The sequence below is a fragment of the Felis catus genome, chromosome B4 (genome assembly GCF_018350175.1).
Source record: "Felis catus isolate Fca126 chromosome B4, F.catus_Fca126_mat1.0, whole genome shotgun sequence".
In the NCBI taxonomy this organism is placed as follows: domain Eukaryota; kingdom Metazoa; phylum Chordata; class Mammalia; order Carnivora; family Felidae; genus Felis; species Felis catus.
Window position 1 is genome coordinate 116,392,777 of NC_058374.1, and position 24,377 is coordinate 116,417,153.

General features: G+C 38.9%; 1 protein-coding gene across 4 annotated transcripts in view; it reads right to left on the reverse strand.

Moving 5' to 3' along the window:
- The window catches only part of FGD6 (FYVE, RhoGEF and PH domain containing 6), a 117,546-nt gene that overhangs the window by 5,050 nt on the left and 88,119 nt on the right, over window positions 1-24,377 (reverse strand). For all 4 annotated transcript variants that reach the window (XM_019835364.3, XM_003989119.6, XM_019835363.3 and 1 more), the window contains 11 exons: window positions 21,625-21,683; window positions 21,470-21,541; window positions 20,704-20,772; window positions 19,198-19,281; window positions 18,374-18,453; window positions 12,919-13,021; window positions 12,285-12,431; window positions 11,344-11,446; window positions 9,326-9,453; window positions 3,777-3,905; window positions 2,855-3,003 (listed from right to left, as the gene is read on the reverse strand). In XM_019835364.3, the coding sequence (XP_019690923.2) occupies window positions 2,855-3,003; window positions 3,777-3,905; window positions 9,326-9,453; window positions 11,344-11,446; window positions 12,285-12,431; window positions 12,919-13,021; window positions 18,374-18,453; window positions 19,198-19,281; window positions 20,704-20,772; window positions 21,470-21,541; window positions 21,625-21,683 (1,123 nt within the window). The remainder of the gene's footprint in view (window positions 1-2,854; window positions 3,004-3,776; window positions 3,906-9,325; window positions 9,454-11,343; window positions 11,447-12,284; window positions 12,432-12,918; window positions 13,022-18,373; window positions 18,454-19,197; window positions 19,282-20,703; window positions 20,773-21,469; window positions 21,542-21,624; window positions 21,684-24,377) is intronic.

The following is a 24,377-nucleotide window of genomic DNA, read 5'->3' on the forward strand; positions in this document are numbered from 1 at the left end:
GTCAGGTGAGCAACCAACTTCGGCTTGGGTCATGATCTCGCATTTCGTCAGGCTCTGTGCTCACAGCTCAGAGCCTGGAGCCTGCTTTGGATTTTGTGTCTCCCTCTCTCTCTGCCCTTCTCCTGCTCACACTCTGTCTCTCTCAAGAATAAGTAAACAATTGGGAATGCAAGCTGGTGCAGCCCCTCTGGAAAACAGTACAGAGTTTCCTCAAAAAACTAACAATAGAACTACCCTATGACCCAGCAATTGCACTACTAGGCATTTATCCACGGGATTACAGGGGTGCTGTTTTGAAGGGAGACATGCATCCCCATGTTTATAGCAGCACTATCAACAATAGCCAAAGTATGGAAAGAGCCCAAATATGTCCATCGATGGATGAATGGATAAAGAAAATGTGGTGTGTGTGTGTGTGTGTATGTATATATACACACACACACACACACACATATATATATATACATATATATGTGTATATACGTATATATACATACATATATGTATATATACGTATATACACACACATACACACATACATACATACAATGGATATGACTTCACTCATATGAGGACTTTAAGAGACAAAACAGATGAACATAAGGGAGGGGAAACAAAAATAATATAAAAACAGGGAGGGGGACAAAACATAAGAGACTCATAAATATGAAGAACAAACTGAGGGTTACTGGAGGGGTTGTGGGAGGGGGGATGGGCTAAGTGGGTAAGGGGGACTAAGGAATCTACTCCTGAAATCATTGTTGCACTATATGCTAATTTGGATGTAAATTTAAAAAATAAAAGAATAAAAAAAAGTAAAAAAATTTTTTTTTAAAAGAAATAGACATTTAAATATAGAGAACAACCAGGGGGTTGGTTGAGGGGAGGTGGGTGGGTGGGGATGGGTTAAATGGGTGATGGGTATTAAGGAAAGCATATGTGATGAGCCCTGGGTATTGTATGTAAGTGATGAATCAGCTAAATTCTACTACTGAAAGTAATATTACACGTATGTGAATTAACTGAATTTAAATAAAAACTTGAAAAAAAAAAGATCTTTCCTATACTAAACTAGAATTCTGTGTATATGGAATTATACTTTATTTGGTAATATGGCCCAAAATCTGGCCTGACTTCCTTCTCTCTTAACTCCCTGGGGATCCATAATTGAAACCTGTTTTAGTATTTTCAGTGAAAGAGAATCTATATCTGGTCTACTTCCAGTTGATCAAAATTTTGTATGCAATATAAAGTGTCTCAAAAAGAAAAAGAAATGTGTCTCAGAGTTTCATAGAAGTCTTCCCAGAATTCATTAGTCTCAAAGTTTATCTGACAATACCCACAGTTTCAATTATTCAGAAGACACTTGGAGGTAGTCACTTTGTACCTCCCTAGGACTGTAATTGCTTCTGTGAACATCTAAAATCACTCAGTTAATAGAAGCAGCCTATAACAGATACAGCTCAAATTTCAAGGACAGAATTTTCAAAAATTCAAATGCAAATGGCATGTTATATCATGATAGACTTTTAAAAAGTTAAAAATTTTCATTAAAATTAACACATTTTAATATTCTATACTATACAAAAAAACCCCATTACATTAGTGACTTCAAAGAGAAACTTGTAATTTGTCCTGTATTAATTCTCAATTACAAGAGGGCAGATTCTCTTTACTTAACTACATTCAATTGTCTTAAGGTTTTTCTACCTTGTTGACTTAATGATATAATCAAAAGATGTATATTCAAAAGCAATAATTTTTATCAGTTTGATGATGAATACAGATAAAAATCATGAGAAGTGTAATACCTAACAGAATATTAGAGCAATTACTCTTTTACCCAAGTAGTTTTTACAGAAAAAATAATGGTTAAGTGACAATTTTAAATATTCTTCAATTCAAAAAAATTTATTTATAGTAATAGATATACATAGTAGATGTCCTAACATAGACTGGAAAAAAGAAAAAAGTGTTCCAGAGTATTTGCAACATTGTACCTGATTAATATGCAAGAGCATATGCAATTCTGGTACATTAATTCTAACTGCATTAAGAAAAGATAAGCCTTGCTGACTTAAAGCATTCTTTTTTTATCTGCATGCACCGTTTTAAGCCTATGGAGAAAACATAAGCACATCTTAGTGAAAACAAAAACATGTAATGTGTAAGACCAAAATAAAAATCAAGTGAAAGATTTGGTTAAAGGTTATCTGCTCTATTTTGTTTACAAAGGACCTGGGTTCCACAGAGATATGCTTCTCTATGTCAAACCACATCATGACATCAAAACAAATATTCTTGTTGGAATTTTGAAGAGATTGTTTAAAAACCTTTACCATCTAAAATGATATCCATTTCCTTTTACTCAGTTATTGGGAACAGCATGGGAGCCTCTTAATGTGTTTGACCTTTTTCCCAAAGAAGTAAGTTAGCAAGCAGCTGTTTAAACTCCTGCTGTTCCATGGCACAATTGAGTCACTGGATTGCCAAAGTCCTGGAATGTTTCAAGAGATGATCCTCACCCTCACTGAAGGAGAGGTCAAATGCCTCGGCTTCCTTTCCTTGCAGCAGAGCAGTTTCATGCTGCTTCCTCAGAGGTCAGTATAGACAAAATATTTTGGACAGAACTACCTATTTTCTTTTCCCCTCTGCCTCCTGAAAATATTCCAGATCCTCTTGCTTGTCCTTAAAACAATTCTAAAGAGTTTGAAAAATATGTTAAATCTTCCTAATTTGGATCTTGGATTTAAATTCTTAATTGTCCCCATGCATGAAAGTAGGTTATTTTAAAATCAATCATGTAACAACTTGAAACTCATGTATAAAAGAAAAATATGCCTAAATTACTTACTTCTGAGCTGAGTGAGCATCATCTGCTTTGAACAAATAAAATAACATGTTTTTGTGCAGCAACTGGAACACTCTAGACTCTGAATTCTCATCTTTGACTTGAGTGACAGTGAATCCTAGTAAAGGCTGGCTCTCCAAAGCTGCCACATCCTAATTTAAAAAGACACAAAGGGAGATGGGACTTTAAATTGATACAAAATTCAGATTTGCAAACTCTTAAAACTATACAGCTTTAATTTTATATGCACACTATATAGAAAACAATGATAATTCTAACAACTTACTTACTTTTCACTTATTCAACAATATTAAGATGTCCCCCCACCCCTGAAGCTACCCCATGAGCCAGACACTGTGCTAAACAGTTTTCCTTGGGTTCACACTCATCTAAGTTCACATATTTCCCCACAACCATGGGAGGCAATTATATTACTTTCATTTTATGGATGCAGGAAACAAGCTCAGAAAGAAAAGTGATTTACCCGGTCCCACTAAGGAAAAGCTTGGCTCTTAGAGCAGTGGTTTTTATAGCCAGCCAGGAATTGTTTCTAACCCAAACAAAGTCTATCTTATCGAAGTTTGAAGCCTGATCAATACAATCTGGGGATAGTCAAGGGACTGTCTTCCATGAGAGCTTGGCAGAAAGGGTAAGAACCTTTGCCTTTAATGAAGTTGTTAGTAGTCACATGACACCAAAAAAAGTTACATCTTAATACTATGGAAAATTCCTAACATTTTTTGAGTAAGAGCTCTAGGACATTGTTGACATTAAAGGTAACAGCAAAAAGAATCTCCCCCTCCAAAAGCAATGCAAAACAAAAAAATACACAAAACGAATAGATCAAACAAATATTGTGATTATTTCTAATTGGTATTATAAAACCAGACTCCCAAGTAATTCATCTTTAGATTTCAGCTCTTACCTCACTTGCAGCATATGTATACAGCACTTTATTTTTTATGACAAACCACAAGTGTTTCCAGGGTTTTTTATTGCCCTTTGATCTGTACAAATAGCCACTCATGGAAGAATCTTCTGTATTTGCTGATACCTAGTAAGTAAACCCCATACATAGTTTAATGGTTTTCAGACAGCAACAAAATGTAAAGTAACAAAACTGCTTTTGATCATTGGTGCTGAAAGCAATAACCATAATACTATAATGTTTCAGAATGAAATTGTTTACGTTCAAAGTCTGCTACTGTACAAATTGAATACTGCCATTACCATGGGCATAAAAACCCCTTTCGTTTCGAAGCAATTCCAGCATTCTGCTTGGTTTAATTGTGCTTCCATGTATGTATTTCTTTGTGGTGCCACCTGTGTTTTCCTGGTTTCCAGAAGAAGAAAAATAATTCTAAAGATCAGAAATGCTTTTTGAAAGCTGCATTTTTGGGAACCGTGTATGTTGTTCTTCGTGTTTTGCAATGTTAGGGAAAATTACTTAAACCTTTAACTCTTTCTGAAATAGCTTTTTGGACTTATAAAAACTGTATTAGGGGCGCCTGAGCGGTTCAGGTCATGATCTCACAATTTGTGAGATCGAGCCCCATGTCAGATTCTGCACAGACAGCACGGAGCTGGCTTAGGTTTTTCTCTCTCCCTCGCTCTCTGCCTCTCCCCCACCCAGACTCCCTCTCTCTCTTTCTCTCAAAATAAATAAATAATTAAAAAATAATAATAAAGTTTATATTAAACAATAATATTTGATCCTCCTCATAAAATTTGTAAGAAATTAATACAATTCATACATGATTAAAGGCAGACTTTAAAAATTCATAGAATCCACTTGTATTTGTTTTCTGTTGTCACATACAAATTACCACCAACTTAGTGGGTTAAAACAACATACATGTGTTGTCTCAGGAGTCCGGGCACAGCTTAGCTGGGATCTCTGTAGGGCCCCAGTCAAGGTGTTGGCCAGCACCAGAGTTCTCATCTGACAGCTGACGAGGGAAGGGTCTACTTCCAAGTGGATTCAGGTTTTTAGCAGTATTCATTTCCTTGAAGTTATGAAACTGAGGGCCCTGGCCTCTTGCTGGCTTTTGCCTGGGGCTCATCCTCATTTCCATGCCACACAAGCCTCCCAAGACAACTACTTACTTCTTCAAAGCCCGCATGAGAGAAAGTCTCTAGAGCCCATCTACAGCAATATGGAGTCTTCCATAACATAACATAATCATGGGAGTGACATGCCATCATCTTCCCCATATTCTGTTGGTTCAGAGCAAGTCACAGGTCCTTGCCCCACATAACGGTGAGGAGACTGTACAAAAGTGTGACCATCAGAGGAAGGGATCATGGAACCACCTTAAAAGTCTGCTCACCATTCTACTAATAACACAATTCCTAAATTTGGTCTTATATTTCTCTCTTGTTCCTATGTTAAAAACAAAAGTTTCAACTGCCAGATTACAATCATTGAAACCTTACTACCTTTTGGCCTAGAGATTAAAACATTTTCATCCTTTTATGAAGCAAACTAAGTTTTGCTCAGACCAAAATTTGAGGATCAGAAACTGATCCTTAAAATCACCATAAATAATAGAATTTCCATTTACCTCTCTGTTAATACAGTTTTGTTTTTTAATGTTTATTTAATTTGAGAGAGCATGCATGCAAGCGGTGGAGAGGCAGAGAGAATCCCAAGCAGGCTCCATGGGATCTCACAAATTGTGAGATGTGACCTGAGCTGAAACCAAGCCACCCAGGTGTCCCAGCTAGTGGGAACTTTAATATTAAGTGCAAACAAATTTATATAAAAAAAATAACATCCTTGTAGAAGATTACAAATAATTTTTTTTTCAATTAGAATGTCTATGTTCAAATGAAATTTTGCTGGAAATGTAGTTATATTGGGATGCTACTATGTACTTAAGTGGTACTATCATTGCTGAAAATATTTTGTATGTTCCTTTTTTGGAATATTCTTAAATTAGTTTTTTAGCTATGAAAGAATACCAATCACAATCCTGAGTCGAGAATAGTCCTCTATTATCTTTTTAAAAATAAAATTGGTCTTAACCAAATTAATCATATGATTCATAAAACTTTCCGATATATATATATATATATATTATTTTTTTTAAGTTTATTTATTTATTTTGAGAGAAAGAGAGAGAAAGACAGCACAAATGGGAGAAGGGCAGAGAGAAGGAGACACAGAATCCCAAGCAGGCTACTCAACATCAGTGCAGAGCCCGATACAGGGCTTGAACTCACGAACTCTGAGATCATGACCTGAGCCAAGATCAAGAGTTGGATGCTTAACCAAATGCACCACCCAGGCACCCCTGATTTGATTATTTAAAACATAAATCTAACTCAAGAGACATAGCCTGCCATTACTGAGGGTACTGAGAATCTGAATGTAATTCTAAAATAATGAGTTTCTGAAAATGTATTGAACATTTTTACTGGAATAAAAACACTTCCTTGGGGCGCCTGGGTGGCACAGTCGGTTAAGCGTCCGACTTCAGCCAGGTCACGATCTCGCGGTCCGTGAGTTCGAGCCCCGCGTCGGGCTCTGGGCTGATGGCTCGGAGCCTGGAGCCTGTTTCCGATTCTGTGTCTCCCCCTCTCTCTGCCCCTCCCCCGTTCATGCTCTGTCTCTCTCTGTCCCAAAAATAAATAAACATTGAAAAAAAATTTAAAAAAAAACAAACAAACACTTCCCAATCCTTAAAAAGTTAAACATAAAATTATCATGTGACCAAGCAATTCCACTCCTAGGTGTATAACTAAGACAAATGATATTTATAATAACCCAAAGGCAGAAACAACCCAGATGTCTATTAACAGATGAATGGATAAATTCTGATACATACATACAATGGAGTATTATTCAGATATAAAAACAAACTAAGTACTGATAATGCTATATAACTTAGCTTCTAAAATACTGTACTAAGTGAAAATAGCCAGATACAAAAGGTCACATATTGTAGAATTCCGTTTTTTTTTTTTTAATGTTTATTCATTTTTGAGAGAGAGAGAGAGAGAGAGAGAGAGAGAGAGAGACAGAGCATGAGTGGGGAAGGGGAAGAGAGAGAGGGAGACACAGAATTTGAAGCAGGCTCCAGGCTCTGAAATGTCAGCACAGAGCCTGACGCAGGGCTCAAACTCACTAACTGTGAGATCATGACCTGAGCCGAAGTCAGACGCTCAACCGACTGAGCCACACAGGTGGCCCTGCAGGATTCCTTTTATATGAGATATCTAGAATAGGCATAGAGACAGAGAGCAGATTAGTGGTTATCAGAGAGGGTGGAGAGAAGGGACAAGGGGATTGATTATTTAATTGATACAGGATGTTTTTATGGGGCGATGAAAAAGTTTTGAAACTAGAGCAATATGGTGGTTGCACAATATCGTGAATACACTAAATATCAATGAATTGTATTGCTTTATTTTTTTTAAAAAAAGATTTTATTTATTTATTTATTTATTTTTTAATTTTTTTTTTTTCAACGTTTATTCATTTTTGGGACAGAGAGAGACAGAGCATGAACGGGGGAGGGGCAGAGAGAGAGGGAGACACAGAATCGGAAACAGGCTCCAGGCTCTGAGCCATCAGCCCAGAGCCCGACGCGGGGCTCAAACTCACGACCGCGAGATCGTGACCTGGCTGAAGTCGGACGCTTAACCAACTGCGCCACCCAGGTGCCCCAGATTTTATTTATTTTTAAAGTAAACTCTACATCCAATGTGGGGCTCAAACTTATGACCCCAAGATCAAGAGTTGCAGGCTCTACCGACTGAACCAGCCAGGTGCCCCTGAATTGGATACTTTAAATGGTTAATTATAAATTAGGTGAATTTCAACTCAATTACAGATAAAAAGACAAAAACTACAGCTTCCCAAGTACAACACTTGTACTTTTATAGCACTTAATCAGATAAATTAATTTTCCCAGTTTGATTTCAAAGGAGCAAAGCAGTGGTTCTCAAACTTTAGCATACACCTAAATCACAGAGAATGCTTATTGAAATTTCTGATTCTGTAGACCTTGGGTGGGGCCTAAGAATATCCATTCCTAGTAAGTTTCCATGTGGTGCTGATGTGCTGCTCTGGAGGACACTTTGAGGACCAGTGGAGTAAAGGAAGAAATGGCTGCAGTCAGGAAGTAGAGGTTTGACAGCAGAAGGTCTGTTTGTATGGCTGGTTGGAAAGATACACAAAATGGGGTTGGAGTTAGGCTGGCTCTAGTCAAGAGCAGAAAGAGTTTTGCAACCAGTCCTGTAGAGTTTAGACTGACAAGGGGAGCAAGTGTAACAACTGTATCTATAAATTGTGACATCAGCATGGAGAGGCAAACAGTTATTGAGAACTGAAAATTACTTCAGTTTGTTAAGAACCTTAAAGTTCTGAAAGTCAGTTTAGATTTAGGAACTGAGTGATGGAAAGGATAGTTGAGAGTACTAAATCCCCTTAACTAGGGTGGCTCAGTCAGTTGAGCATCTGACCTCAGCTCAGGTCACGATCACACAGTTCTTGAGTTCAAGCACAGAGCCCACTTTGGATCCTCTGTTTCCCCCTCTCTCTGCCCCTTTCCTGCTTGTGCTCTCTCTCTCTCTCAAAAGTAAATAAATATTAAAAAATAAATAAATCATCTTAAGTAGCTTAAGAAACTTGGCAATTAGAACTTTAAGTCCTAGTCTTACTATTTCATGAGATTGGCTATAAATCATTTCCTAGTGTTTTAACTGCCATGATGGAATACATTCAACTTTACATAAAGAACACAATCTTGGTCAAATTTTTAGAGTTGTCTGCTTCCACATTCCACAGAACACCTCCAGAGTATCCAAGGAAGAAAACAAAATTCAAAATTCTGCTGGCCAAAAAACTGGCCGGAAGTGGAACTAATTAATAAACTAATCAAAATGGTGATAGATATGCAGTGCTGTGTGTTACATGACACTGGCTGACTGAACACTTGAATTTGAGGAGATGGGATAGGATATTGGTGATGCCTGTGGATTACACCACTGGCAGTCTAACTGTGTAGACAGACTATCCTAACTTTTTAAAGTTTTCTTTTAAGTTGAAAGGAAAGACAATTTACTATCAGTGCAGCTGTATATAGCCAATGAATCCTTACAAATAACAAACTGTGCAGATCAGGAAATGCTAATAAAACACCCCAAATATTCTATAGACTCTTCCCTCTGGTAAGGGTTTTCCTCAAAGTAATTTTAAAAATTCACGTGTCTAAATTATCTTTTACTTTCTATCATTGCTATAAAATGTTCTCCAAACCTTTCAACTGCCATTTTCTAAATGACTCAGGTCATATGGGAGACCAAGCAAAAGAGTGAGGCATCAGCCACATCCATCACCAGTATTAAAATGCCATGTCTTAATAGTAGTGGGAAATGACATCTTCCTTTATGAAAGAAAAACAGTGTATTATATGCATATGAATAATTCAGCCTGTATCAGGTTGCAAGTTTAATGGAAACACTTACTTCTTTGAGAGCAGCTGGGATTTTTTTCTGTTTCCTCCCTGATGGAATACTATGTAAGACTGATGATAAGGCACTTGAAGGAGATTTGTGATTTCCAGGAGATCCAATCTTAGGAGAATGCTGGTGATCTAAAACAAATCAGATGCACTCATGTAGCCAATGGTAAGCATTTTGCAATTCAAGTTAATTCATATCAATAAACACTGTTGCATAAAATATCCATGGAAGGATACTTGAGAAACTGAGGACACTGAGACCCCTGGGAAAAAAAAGATGGCTGGCTGCAAGCTGAGTGGGAGAGAGACTTTCTACTGTCTAGGAATTTAAGCTTTTTCAGGTGTGAACCATGGTAAAGGAATACCCTTTTGTGCCTTCACAATTCTGAAACATGTTAATATACTACTTAATGTACTAACCATGTCAATGTACTAACTGAAATTAATTCTATAAATTTTCTTTAATGTTTACTTTTGAGAGAGAGAAACAGAGTGGGTATGGGGGAGTGGCAGAGAGAAAAGGAGACACAGAATCCCGAGCAGGCTCCAGGCTCTGAGCTGTCAGCACAGAGCCCAACACGGGGCTCAAACTCACAAACCGTGAGATCATGACCAGAGCCGAAGTTGGACACTTAACCAACTGAGCCACCTAGGTGCCCCCTAAACTAATTCCATAAACTTCTGAAAAAAAGCTCCTGACTTAAAAAAACCCCAACAACCTAAAAGCACTGTTTAGTATTGAGATATGTTGAAATAAGAATATTATAATGAACAAAATGCTAGAAAGGGGGCTATAAGACAAGATAAGGAAGCCATTATATTTGACTGTAGAAGTTCAGTGAAAGCTGGGAAGAGAGTAAGATGTTTGAGTTGGCCATTAAGGTATAAGTATGAGTTTGCCAAGTCAAAAAGAGGAGGAAAAACACTCCCTGAAGGCAGCATAAGCAAAAGCAGAGGTATGAAATTAGATCATCTATTTGGAGAATAATAAAGCTGAGGGAAAAAAAAGGCTGGTTCTAAGGAACATGGACTGTTGTTTAAGTCATGGGAAATTAATGGTCTTTTAAGCTGGGAAGTGACATGAGCAGATTGAATTTAGGAAAAAAAAAAAATCTGGCAGCAGGAAGGAAGAAGGATTTGCAGCAGAAAACCTGTTAGGAAACTATTACAGTAGACCAGATGAAAGATAGGGCTGAAATGAAGGACAACCTTTTTGCAATTTAGATCCTATACGTTTCAGGAATTTAACCAAATCTCTCTTTTCAAAATGTAGACCTGAGCAGTCCTGCTAGCTGCATTCATCTTAACTGTGGGAACGGATACCTGCAAATAATGAGTAGGCAGATATGAGTTATCATTTTGTATTTGGTGAAAAGCTGAACATGTAGATATACCACAGAATCTCACCAAATCAGTCCAAGTGGTTAGAAATAAACTAACAAAGTGCCACCTAGTATATTTCCATAGAGAATTATTTTACAGATAGACAAAAATGATTTGTTAATGAGCAGGCAGTTGTAAAACTGAAAACTTCAAAATTACTTGAAAGTTAAAGTTCCCTTGTAACTGTTTTAATGCATTTCATCCTGTAATTGCATTTCTACAATTAGTATTCTAGGAGTTAAGAAAGCTTAATTGAATTAAGAAAGCAAAATTCTTTTTTTTTTTTAATTTTTAATTTTACTTTTGAGAGAAAGAGAGCGAGTACACATGCATGCATGGGTGTAGGTGGGGGAGGGGCAGAAAGAGAGAGGGAGACACAGAATCCAAAGCAGAATCCAGGCTCTGAGCTGTCAGCACAGAGCCCAGTGCAGGGCTTGAACCCAAGAACGTGAGGTCATGACCTGCGCAGAAGACGCTCAACCAACTGAGCCACCCAGGTGTCCCAAGAAAGCAAAATTCTTAATATTTTGAGATGAGTATCACCAACCATCTTGCTCACTTGTCTAAGGTGATTCTTTCGGAAGGTTGTTTGAAAGCATCTGGGATTAAAGGAATTTGTTAAATCTACTTATATATTACCTAGTTTCTGCAGTTCTTGGAAACAGTGTTCACATACTCTTGCTGGTTGATTTTTCAGGTAATCTAAACCATACTTATTTGATGAACAAGCTTGGCATACAATCTGAAAACACATTGGAATTATTTCATTTAGAATAACAGTATCAAACCATCTAGTTTGCTACAATTTATAATGCTGTCTACCTATAGTGTTTTCTCAACCTTTTCACAACCACTGACTCTGAATTACACCGCTATGGAGTTCAGGTCCGTAGTGAACTCACACACTGGAAGATGAAGAGGCCACAGATTATTATGACTGTGTGCTAAGTCCATAAAATAAAATGCTAACAGTGTTAACATGTGCAAAATATTTGGAACCATGTATGGCAAGCACTAAGTCCTCTGGTAGCCATATTTGTCATCATCGACATTGCCCCTGTCATCATTCCTGCTGTAACCACAATCATGTCTGCTGCACTTCTACCAAGCATTTGGCCCTGTACGAAATGCTCTCAAAACAGACCTTGTTTAATCTTCACGGTAACTCTCTGACGTCATTGCCATTTATGCTCATTTTACTAATGAGGCCATGAAGGTCTAGAAACGTCACTGGTGATAACTTCAATACTTAAAGTATCTCTATTAAATACTTAATACTTAAATAATATCTCTATTAAATACTTAGTATCTATGTAGTTTAAACAAATATCAGTAAATATGGGAGTCTATTTAACTGTGAATTTTATTTTAGTGAAAATTATCTATCATTGACATTCTACAATAACCTTGGTAGACAGGGTAACGACTGACCTATGCCTAAATATTTAGAGAAAGTATCATCCATGATTCAGTATCTTTTTTCCCCCTGCCATGATTTACAAGAGGAAATATGCTTCCTCACTATGTACAGCCTGGAGCTATAAAAATTCACAACGGAGATGGGTGTCATCTTCTCCAACCTTTCCGCAGGCCCGGCAGTGGTGTCGTCGCCAGGTCAGAGTAAATTCACTTGTGCAGATCATACACATTGTGGCTCTGGTATCAGGGATCCAGATGGGAGCCTTTGATCCAAGAGGACTAACTTCCTCTTTATTTTCTGCATCAGCCTGGGGAAGAACAACTTTTCATTATCTCCATGCACATTGAGTGCTATAGATTCAAGTCTTTTTTTTTTTTTTTTTTTTTGGGGGGGCAATGCTGATGGAATTATCAAGGATGTGGGACAAATCATGGGCCATTATATTTTTCATGTTCTCAGGATATTAAGATTAGCTATATTCTAATAATCCTTTAATGCAAAATTAACTTAAAAAGACGTCTGTGGTAGTGCCATGACAGCTGATTAGTTTCTTCCTTAAATTATGTTATTTCCCAAATTTTTTACAATGAAGTTTTACAACCAGAAAAAATAAAATGTGCTGCATGTTATCACAGACTTAATTAGACATTAATAGGATATTTAGTTCTGAAATTATACACACACATGTATCTTTCTGTGAAACGCATGTTGCTTTTCTAAACCCCTAGAAAAGTTTAAGGCAAAAACTGTTTGAAATGCACTGAAAAAAAAAAATAAGAAGGAAAAGACAATACCTCATCAAGACTCCTACTAGGACAGAATGTGATTCTTTTTTTGGCATACTCTTCTATTGACCTGGAAATCGCTTCTAGCCATTCATCCCTTTCTGTGGCAGAACTGTTGGGGGCAAAAGAAGGTTCCATCAACCAGATGTCAGCGTTTATTCTTTGCCTTCTTCTTACTTCTTTTCCTTCTGCCATGGCGACAGATTCCACCACCCTCCAACAATGCTAGTGGCGGGCAGCAGCTCGGAGATTTTTTTGCACAAATAATCAGAGCAGGCATTATAGCACACATGGCATTTTACCAAACACAATGTTTTTTTTCTCCCCCAATGTACTGCTTTATACTTTTGAAGTCTCTTAAATTTGGAAGTTTTTTTGCTTGGCTTAAAAGCTAGTCATACAATTAATAATTAGGGTTATTTCCATAACCTGAGATATTATCCTAGAATTTAAAATTTTTCCAAGGAATCAAGTTCCAAATCCAAACTTACAGCATAGCATACTGGCTATTTTTAGGTTATTAATTACCAAAAATTTCTACAAAGGACACTGGAGTAAAGGAAACATGTATCTGGCATCATAAACAAATGTTTAGGAAGTGTTAACAAGGAAAATAGACTGTAGTTGTTGTTAGGGCTCCCCTAAACTCTTCATGTTTTTTGTTTCTACCCTCAGGTCATCAGGAGCCACAGGATTCAAATCTAGACAGAAATGGGCCAAACAGGGGGAAAGCTTGTTCAGAAAAAGGCATTCTCGTTCTGCTTTTTTTGCAACTACACCTCCTCCAAAAAACTCTGATGAGTGGCATTAGCACATTTAGTTTTGTATACTCAAAAGCGAGAGGCACATTTTAGGTAGTGCGTGTGTGTGTATACATAATAATCTCTCAAAATAAAATCTACCATTATAATGGGAATGGGACTGTGTAAGGAAATGTGTGTTTTAGAGAGGCATATGAAGTATGTATATAGGAGTAAAATGACCTGATATCTGCAATCTGCTTTGAAATACTTTAGGAAAAAAATTTGTGGCAGAATCTGGATAAGATTTGAATCTGGGTGAGTGAATATGGAGTTTCATTGTATTATTCACTCTAATTTTAAGAATATTTGAGCTTTTAATTTAAAGTTTATTTATTTATTTTGAGAGGCAGTGCGCGCATGCACATGAAAGGCAGCAGGGGAAGGGCAGAGAGAGAGAGAGAGAGAGAATCCCAAGCAGGCATCGCCTGGCTCCATTTCACAAACTGAGATCATGGCCTGGGCCAAAATCAAGAGTCAGATGCTTAACTGACTGAGCCACCCACACGCCCCTAAATAATGTTTTTATAATTAAAAATCCCATTATGCAAATGGTATGAATGGGCATATTCTGTTGTATTTTGCTGAGCACAGAGCCAAGTCAAGGAGATACTAAAAAATCACTCACCTTCCCCATAATAATTATACTCAGAAATGTACCTTCCTGCTAAATGGCTTAAGTGTCATTTAGAATATACACTCACATGGTTATTAAAAAGTAGAAATCCACTTTTAAAAATAAAAATTTAAAACCAGTATAGTTCTCAAATTTTCATTATGTATCAGGAATAAAATAAAATAGAATAGCTCTTATTTCTCTAATCCAAACAAAACTTGCCTCACTTACCTCTACTGCTCTACCATTACTGCCCCAGCTAGCTGCCATTTACTTAATGGTTACTACATGCCAGCCAACTGTGCTAAATGCTTTGCAAATGTCATTATATCTCACCCTCAGAGCTACCCCATGGACTATATTACTGGATCTTACACTCCTGGTCCCCAATCCCATCACTCCCACCAATCAGCATCATTTACAGATAAGCAGCCTGAGGATTTGAAATGTTAGGCAATTTTCTTTAGCCAACAACATGACTTGGTATCAGACCCAAGTGTGGCTAAAGATTGAACCCTTCACCACCATGCCATTCATCTCTGTTCTCTGAACTAAGCTCTGAAAATACATGCTCAAGCTTCCAAGGAAACATTCATAGAATCTTACTGTCCCTCCTTTTCTCTTCCCTTCCTCTACTTTTTAGTGGAAGAGGTAAGAGAAAGTAGAGAGGCAGATGGCTAATTTGAGCTTTGCCGTCTGATTTTTCTGGAGCCCTGGGAGCATGTGGAATGTGATTTGACTGTGCAAATCATGTCACATATGCTGTTCTTTCATTTAATCATTCCTGGCTCTCTCTTGTGCGGGGATCTGCCAAAACAATGTTTACCAGCTCTTGATAACACATTTTTCACAGACCACACACATTTGTCTGCAGTACTGAGTAGAGACATTCTAGCCCTTCTTTTGTAACATGGTTAGCAGAAGAATCAGCATCTTCCTCAGTTAAACCAACTTAAAATGCAGTTAAACCAAGTATTCTTTTCTTTATGGAATGTGCCTATTACCTAGAAAGCAAATTTGTATTAAACAAGCACATTCTCCCATTGACTGGGATGAATTTCCAAAGGGAAAAACCTCCAATAGAAGAGATTTCAGGTATGTTAAGATCTTGCCATGCTATCTAGTACCTGTGTAACTGTGGAATGCTATTCCAGTGTCTAAAGTCCACATCACTTCATTTCAATTCATCTGAGTAGCATTTAGCAGGAGCCTGCTGAAGGCCAGGTACTAAGCTATGAACTTACATAGCATACAAAACACACACTTGTAAGGGCTCATATCTAATTAATTGAGTTGAGACATAAAAACAAGTAATTACCACATTATACAATAAAGGCAAAGTAGATGAGTAACATAGAAGCAGTAAACTACCTTATTCAGGTAGCAGGAAGGCTCTACAGAGGTGATGACTAAGTTAGGACTAGAAGAATTTAGGCTTCGACATAAACTCTGCAGTGTCTCTGTGCATCCTCATTTGCCCTCCTAGCTTTGTTTATCTTCTCTAAGCTGATGACTCCCAAATATATGCCAAGTCTGGGCCCCCTTCTGACCTCCAGATCCTTACAGACACTGTCTCATTGATGGCTCCGTCTTGATGATTGATAGGCACCTCACATTCAACATGCGCCTCTGAAACTATATTCCTGATTGTTCCCCCAAAGCTGCTTTTCTCCCAGTGTTCCTTAACACAGGGAATGACACCACTATCCGACACAGTGTGCAAGCTGAAGACTCGCTCTTAATGCCTCTCTTTCTCAATCCCCATGTCCAGTTAATCACTTTACTTCCCCTCTCAAACCATTCTCCACCCAGCAACCAACTTTTAAAAAGGCCAATCTGATCACATCAATCCCTAGTACAAACTTTTCAGTGGTTCATCATCCCCTAGTACAAGCTTTTCGGCTCAAGACCCAAATCCACAAGCTCTTTCCCCTGTCCCTCCAGGCTTACCTTTGATCACTCTCCCCCTCATTCTCTATTTTCATGCCATTCTGGTCTTTCAGTTCTTTGAATATGCCATGCCCCTTTCCACCTCAGCACCTTTGTACACATTATTCCTAATGAGAGCCTCCTTTCCCCTTTGCCTTGCTATCCAACTCCTACTTACCTTCATAACTTGGTGGACACAGCAGGTCTTTCAGGAAGCTAACCTTGACTTCCCTTTCTTTACTAAAATTAGTTCAAGTTTCCTTGTTTTACAGCCTCATAGCATCTGGTAGTTTTCCTGTGCAATACTTAATCATAATAATAACTGATTGTGTTGACATTTTGTTAAGTGTATGTCTTCCCTAACGGACTGCAAGTTCAGGAAAGGAAGGGCCCTTTTAATTCTCCACCGTATCCTGATGCTTAAAACACTGCCTGGCCCAGGGAAGAGGCTCCATATTACTTGCTGAATGAGGGAATGAATTCCAGGCGGAAGCAGCTGCCTGTGCAAGGCAAAAGGATGTGAGGTAGGCTGGCATGCATGGAGAATACGTAGATCCATCGGGCAGAACATGCTATGTTTTGGTGGGGGTGGAGACAGGGAGAATGGATGGAAATCAGGCTGGTGAGGTAGACAGGAACCAGATCACAGGAGACCTTCTCAACTCCTTCCTACATGTTACAGAGTACCCAGCTCTCTGTGGTTGGGGGGGGAACTCAGAAGAAGAGCATAGTACACTGGTGGCATTCAGTATGTGTCAGCTCTCCTTCCCCCAGGCCATCTTAATCCTTCCTTGGAAACTTACTTCCCCCTTATCTAGAACTTTCCAGTTTATCATTTCTCCTGCATAACCCACATGCAATCCATCAATAATCCTATTAACTCTGATTCTGAGCATTTCTACCATTCTAGTACAAGAAAGCATCATCTAGTTTCCTGCCTGGTCTCCCAACTTCTACGCTAGACTATAATGGTTTATCTTCCACAAAGAAGCCAGTGTCCTCTTTTTAAATTTTTTTTTTTCAACGTTTATTTTTGGGACAGAGAGAGACAGAGCATGAACGGGGGAGGGGCAGAGAGAGAGGGAGACACAGAATCGGAAACAGGCTCCAGGCTCTGAGCCATCAGCCCAGAGCCCGACGCGGGGCTCGAACTCACGTACCGCGAGATCGTGACCTGAAGTCGGACGCTTAACCGACTGCGCCACCCAGGCGCCCCAACGTTTATTTATTTTTGAGACAGAGAGAGACAGAGCATGAACGGGGGAGGGTCAGAGAGAGGGAGACACAGAATCGGAAACAGGCTCCAGGCTCCAAGCTGTCAGCATAGAGCCCGACGCGGGGCTCGAACTCACAGACCGTGAGATGGTGACCTGAGCCAAAGTCGGCCGCTCAACCGACTGATCCACCCAGGGGCCCCAGTGTTTGTTTATTTTTGAGAGAGACCGAGAGAGAGTGTGCGAGCAGAGCAGGAGTGGGGGAGGGGCAGAGAGAGGGAGACACAGAATCTGAAGCAGGCTCCAGGCTCTGAGCTGTCACCACAGAGCCCGATCTGGGGCTCAAACCCACAAACCGCGAGATCATGACCTGAGCTGAAGTCGGATGCTCAATCGACTGAGCCACCCAGGCGCCTCTCCAGCTATGTATTATTAAGACAACAATTGACTTTTTCTCTTAGTCTTCCTCATTTTTATGAGATGACACCCGCCTCGTAGATTTGTTATGACCTTTCAATGTTATATGAAAACTTCCTAGTGAATTATAAAGCACTAGATGTCTTTAAAAACATTAGGTGCCATTGCAAAAAGATTTGAAGTATTCACTAAAATAAATAAATAAATAAATAAATAAATAAATAAATAAATAAATAAAAATTAGCAAGGCACTTTCAGCATTATTATTCTTTTCATAGGAACATTTTTATCTTTGTGCTTCTAACACATTACTGGATCACCTCTCAGACATTTTATCTACATGATAAACCAAAAGTAAACTGCATGGTTTTAGGGAAGAAAAAGAAAAAGAAATAAGCCTAGTAGTTAACCTAAATGTAAAAGCTGTCGGACATGTATGACTCTATAATACCAGCAAATGTTCATGTATACATGTTTTAAAATTTTACCTGGCTGAAAGGATAAAGGAACGTTCTACACTTTCAATCTTTAGTTCATTCTGATACGCTTCTTGGGTAGGTTTTCTGACCTGAAAGAAAGCAAGACAATTTGAACAAACTCATCCTATTGCAAATCTCATCTCTGAAGCATAGCTAAAGTTGCTCAATGCTCTTGGTGCAGTCATCCACCACCAACCCTCATACCCAGTTTTATCTCCCCCTGCTGTCCCTCATCTACTCTGTGCACCAGACAGTGTTAGATACCTGCATATGCATAGGCCCAACTTTCCCACCTTCAGGCCTTGGCTCACACTACTCGCCTCTACCTGGAATGCCTTCTCCACATCTCAGTATGGCCATACGTGACCTACTCTTTAAGGCTCGTGGCTCTTCCTCCAGAGACTTCTCTGTTTCCCAGCTGCCACAAATTCCTCCACTGAGTCCCATCAAAAGTTGCACATTCTTTATTTTCTGAACTCCCCCATATTTTAATTATGCCTTCATTGGTTATTTGTACCCTTATAGGTATTTATGTATAGTGTATTATCTCACCTCTGGGTGAGGCAGAGACAAAAATCATGATTCACTTCATCTTTGTATTTTTCACCAAACTTATTACCATGCTTTGTTTATAGTAGTTCTCAATAAATACCTTATGAATAAATTAATGTGTGAGTGAACAAATGACTACATAAATGAATAAATGAACATATAAACAGTAACACAGGGAGAGAGAGAAAAATTAAGGATGTGAAAAAGATGATTATCTTAGGGCTTCTTCTCTAAATATACTTGGGTTAAGAAAAGAAGTATCTTCTAACAGATACACAGACCTTCATTCCAGCCAATGAGAGCATGTTGTTCAGTTTATACATCCCAGACTGCACCGGTGTTGTATACAACAGGGCATCATTAAACTGAAAGCAGAAATATTTTACAGGGTCAAGTAAAGAAACAAATTTCAGCTACAGAGACATTGGCAAGACACTGAAATAAAAAAGAAAATACTACTTTTTAATTAAAAGCTCTTTGAATAAAACACATAAGCGTGCTTATATAAACTATAACCACCCAGAATGCTTTATTAAAATTATTATTATTAAAATACAATTTCGGGGGTGTCTGGGTGGCTCAGTTGGCTGAGCATCCGACTTCAGCTCAGGTCATGATCTCACAGCTTGTGGGTTCGAGGCCCGCATCGGGCTCTGGCTTGGAGACTGGAGCCTGCTTCAGATTCTGTGTCTCCCTCTTGCTCTGCCCCTAACCCACTCCCATCCTGTCTCCATCTCTCTCAAAAATAAATAAACACTAAAAAAAAAAAAAAAGACAATTTTGGGGCACCTGGGTGGCTCAGTAGCTTAAGCATCTGACTTTGGCTCAGGTCATGATCTCACGGTTTGTGAGTTCAAGCCTGGCATTGGATTGCCTGCTGTCAGCACAGAGCCCGCTTAGGATCTTCTCTGCCTCTCTCCTGCTCACTCTCTCTCTAAAATAAATAAACATAAAAAAAAAGAAAAAAGGTGGGGCGCTTGGTGGCTCAGCAGGTTGAGTGTCCAACTTCGGCTCAGGTCATAATCTCATGGTCTGTGGGCTTGAGCCCCACATCGCGCTCTGCAAGCTGGGAGCTTGCTGTGGATTCTAGGTCTCCCTCTTTCTCTGCCCCTCCCCCACTCGCACTCTGTCTCTCTCTCAAAAATAAATAATAAACATTAAAAAAGAATTTTAGGGGGCGCCTGGGTGGCTCAGTCGGTTAAGCGTCCAACTTCAGCTCAGGTCACGATCTCGCGGTCTGTGAGTTTGAGCCCTGCGTCGGGCTCTGGGATGATGGCTCAGAGCCTAGAGCCTGCTTCCGATTCTGTGTCTCCCTCTCTCTCTGCCCCTCCCCCGTTCATGCTCTGTCTCTCTCTGTCCCCAAAAAAATAAATAAACGTTAAAAAAAAAATTAAAAAGAAAAGATTAAAAAAAGAATTTTAGAAAGAAAAAAGAAAAAATAGAAAAAAGGCATTTTCTAGAAAATGTACTCTTTCCAAGTTCTGTAACAGATACAATTGTATTTTCTGAATTCTAAATCCCACTGAAGTATTACAATCTGACTAAATAATCAATTTTTCCACATTAGAAAGACAAACTAAATTCAAAAAGGAAATAATCTCTGGTTATGCATGCATCACAAAAGACTTTGTTTCCTACATTTGAAATGCAAATAAGCAAGACAGTCAGTCAAAAATCCCACTAAAGCTATATGAATGTGTTAAGCTTATCTGTCATGTACAAATGTCTCCTTCCATTAGGCGATTATCCCTTCCTCCGGCTCATCAGAAACACACATGGCCACTTACCAGGAAAAACACTCGGGGCTGCATGACTTTCCGAGACAGCTTCATCAGAGTTCCCTCTTTCAGAAAAACCTGATTCATCCAAACAAATACGCATTTAATCCCACCATCATAACACAACTATGATAAATATCTAATTTGTTTTTCAACTTTCTTTACCCCTAATTTTTTTGGGGGGGAACAGGGCTGGGTGGACAGAGTTGCCATGTCACTTTTTACAGTTACGGTTTCTTTTTAAGCTGCTTAAGGAACTGGACAAGCCAGCAGAGTTTCATAAATCCAGTATTGGTCCCAGGGGTACTATGTGGTCTGAAATGTAACTGACTGAGCGTGTACTTGATCCTAAGGCATAGCCAACATCCTGACAATTGCACTTTGTAATTTTCCTGAACTCATTTCCTACGCCACTGTTGTGCTCTATGAGGAGCACCAAAATACCAATTTTCTCCCTCCCCTCTTAAAGATTTTAAATGAAATTGTCTTTAAAGCTGTGTGAGGTCAGTTAGTATTACACAATAAAATGATCCTATTTAATCAGATACTCTGTGGGGTTCCTTGCCTTTCTCCTAATTGAATTGAACTTCTTGTCACAGTGACTTAAATCATGAATGTTTTGAATGGATAGAATGAGCTTGGTTGATCCAGATTGAGTCAGTGAAGAGTAACAACAACAAATAAACCTATTTTCGTAACTGAAATGAAAAATAGCTACAAACAGTGTCTAAATACATTGTATTAAGTTTGCAAAAGGCAGTCTAAAAACACTTACCCGTCCAGGTTGCACTATTTCATGGTGTCCATTTAAGCTGTATTGAATTTGCATAAGTTTCTGAAAGTTGTCCTACAGAAAGAGAATGTATAGCATATGAAGGCCTGGGCTTTTAGGTTCAACAGTATAACAGCCACTGACATCAAGATACTTACCCCTTGCTTCATGGTGTCATTGGCGTGGTTGGCTACCTCAATAACAACAGCAAGGGCATCTAAAATGTATAGGAACAGAAGGGACATCAGTTTATTCCAATGAATGGCAACATTAAGCAATTCCAGAGGGCCAGATAGCAAGTTTATAGCAGCAACCCCTGGAGGAGCTTGGGTCTGATGAGGGCAATACCAAGGAAAAACAGTACTCATGAAGAAAAATGAGCCCAATACTCTAATGAGACATTATAGGCTATATGTGTCAATAGTATAAATGTCAGGGTTGCTTTGTGCTAAGATTTGATTACCCTATTGAGTGTTTACAAGGATAAGGAAAGGATTTCACCTGGAAGTTAAAGACCATTCCAGTATAAAGTGCCTTGGGAGAGAAGTACAGGGGACAGGAAACCAGAACTATGAAAAGTAACGATTTAAGAGGGTCAGGGCTTCGCTGCCTTCTCTTGGTCTGATCCTAAGGGGAAAGAAATACCACAAAGAAGCATGTGAGGCTTTAGGAAATTACATGCACTATTTTGTGAGCTGAGTAATTTATCTGTGTTTATTCTTATTAACCCCTCGCCTTTAACAAAGTGTTTTTGAATGCTCTAGTCTTGTCATCTTCATAACTAGATATAAAGGGGAAAGTCTGCACTTTGTCTCCTTTTGGGCTATAGTTGTTCTTAAGACAGTAATGCTTCCCTACAGACATGGGGACATATGGAAAGACAATTTTTGGTTGTCACAGTGACTGGGAAGATCCACTGGCCTTTAGTGGGTAAGAGCCAGGGATGCTAAGCATCTTGCGAGACTAATTACAAGTTCATATAAAGAAGGTTATCCGAAATGACAGTAGCACTCCCACAGAGAAAAAATGGTAGAGTATTATTTATTTTATTTTATTTATTTTTGTTTCTTTTAATATGAAATTTATTGTCAAATTGGTTTCCATACAACACCCAGTGCTCATCCCAACAGATGCCCTCCTCAGTGCCCATCACCCACTTTCCCCTCCCTCCCACCCCCCATCAACCCTCAGTTTATTCTCAGTTTTTAAGAGTCTCTTATGGTTTGCCTCCCTCTCTAACTTTTTTTTTCCCCCCTCCCCTCCCCCATGGTCTTCTGTTAAGTTTCTCAGGATCCACATAAGAGTGAAAACATATGGTATCTGTCTTTCTCTGTATGACTTATTTCACTTAATGTAATACAAAAACTGGTAGAGTATTAGAGAGGGAAGTATGTCCCCCTGAGGCTGGTGTGGTAGTGGCAATAATCATCAACAAAAGAACTATAAAAAAGAAAAAAAAAGAAAAAAAGAAAAGATCAATTTCTGGCAAGAGGTTGAGGTTTTTTTGGTCCCATTACTGTAACCTACCAATAGATTCTCTTTCTGGTGTTAGCCTTAGAGGGTTCTACATTCTTCAAACATGTATTATTATCACCATTATCAAAGAAAAGCAGTACTTCTTTATAGATACCCCAGACATTTATCAGAATTTACTGCACATGACACTCAGCACAGCAGATATTCAAGAGTGATCCTGGACACATTCCCTTCCTTCTGGCCCATGTGAATTCCCAGTGCGCAGGGAGAAAAGGTTTAGGATTTCACAAGTGGATACAATGATAAAACAGCTGCTATTTGGTCACCAGGCCTCCAAGCTCTACCTTCTCCTATCCATTTTGCAATTCTACTTTCCCCATGTCACCCCTTTAGGGATCCCTTTAACTTTTCTGCCAGCCTTCCAAAGGCATATTTGTCTCACTTTCTCTCACCTCTTGGGCAATCTCATCTACAACTTTTCACTGTTTTACTGCCATGCTTCTGGCCACACAGTGCACTTCACTGTTCACTGCTTCTTTGAACCTGTGTCTTTGCTGAAGGGTGTAATTTCCTTTAAGCAAGCTCCTTCACCTCTGGTGCTATATTTGTTTTATCTGGAAAATGGAGCTAATAACTCACTTTCCTTGAAGGCAGGAGCCCTGGGAGAGATGTTTTGAGGCCCTAGTCACTAAGTTGTGGCTAAAATTTTCATCTTCACGAGCCAGACTCTGGTCTGGAATGCCTGCTCTCCCTCTTGTCCACCCTTCAACTCATCTCCAGCCCCACTTCTCTCTAAGCAAAGCACTGCCTCTTCAATCTTTGCATCTTCCCCACTCTTTGAAATGATTCTGTACTGCTCACTGCATCCTTACTTTAAATTTTTTTAATCTTTATTTTTGAGAGAGAAAGAGATAGTGTGTGAGTAGGGGAGGAGCAGAGAGAGAGGGAGACACACAGAATTTGAAGCAGGCTCCAGGCTCTGAGCTGTCAGCACAGAGCCTGATGCGGGGCTTGAACCCACAAACCATGATATCATGACCTGAGCCGAAGCTGGACGCTCAACCGACTGAGCCACCCAGGTGCCCCACATCCTTGCTTTAAAGCTATCTGTTTTGTTCTTTATCTGATGGGTATTATGGACTTTTCTCTTCAACTAGATTACATGTTCACCTAAGACAAGAAGCACACCACATACTCCACTCCAAACTTTGCCTTTTTTTTTTTTTAAAAGCACCTTTAAAAGCAAAACACTTGCAAAGAGAAGATGTTAGATTAGAAGAAGTAAAATGATTAAGAGAATGAGTAAGAATCTCCACAAAATGGGATAAAAACCTATTCAGCTTTGTAATCTGAAAATGTAAAGGATGTATAAGAATTGTAATCAGAATTCATAAAATTAATGGAGTATGGACATGGACTTCAGATTAGAGCCAGG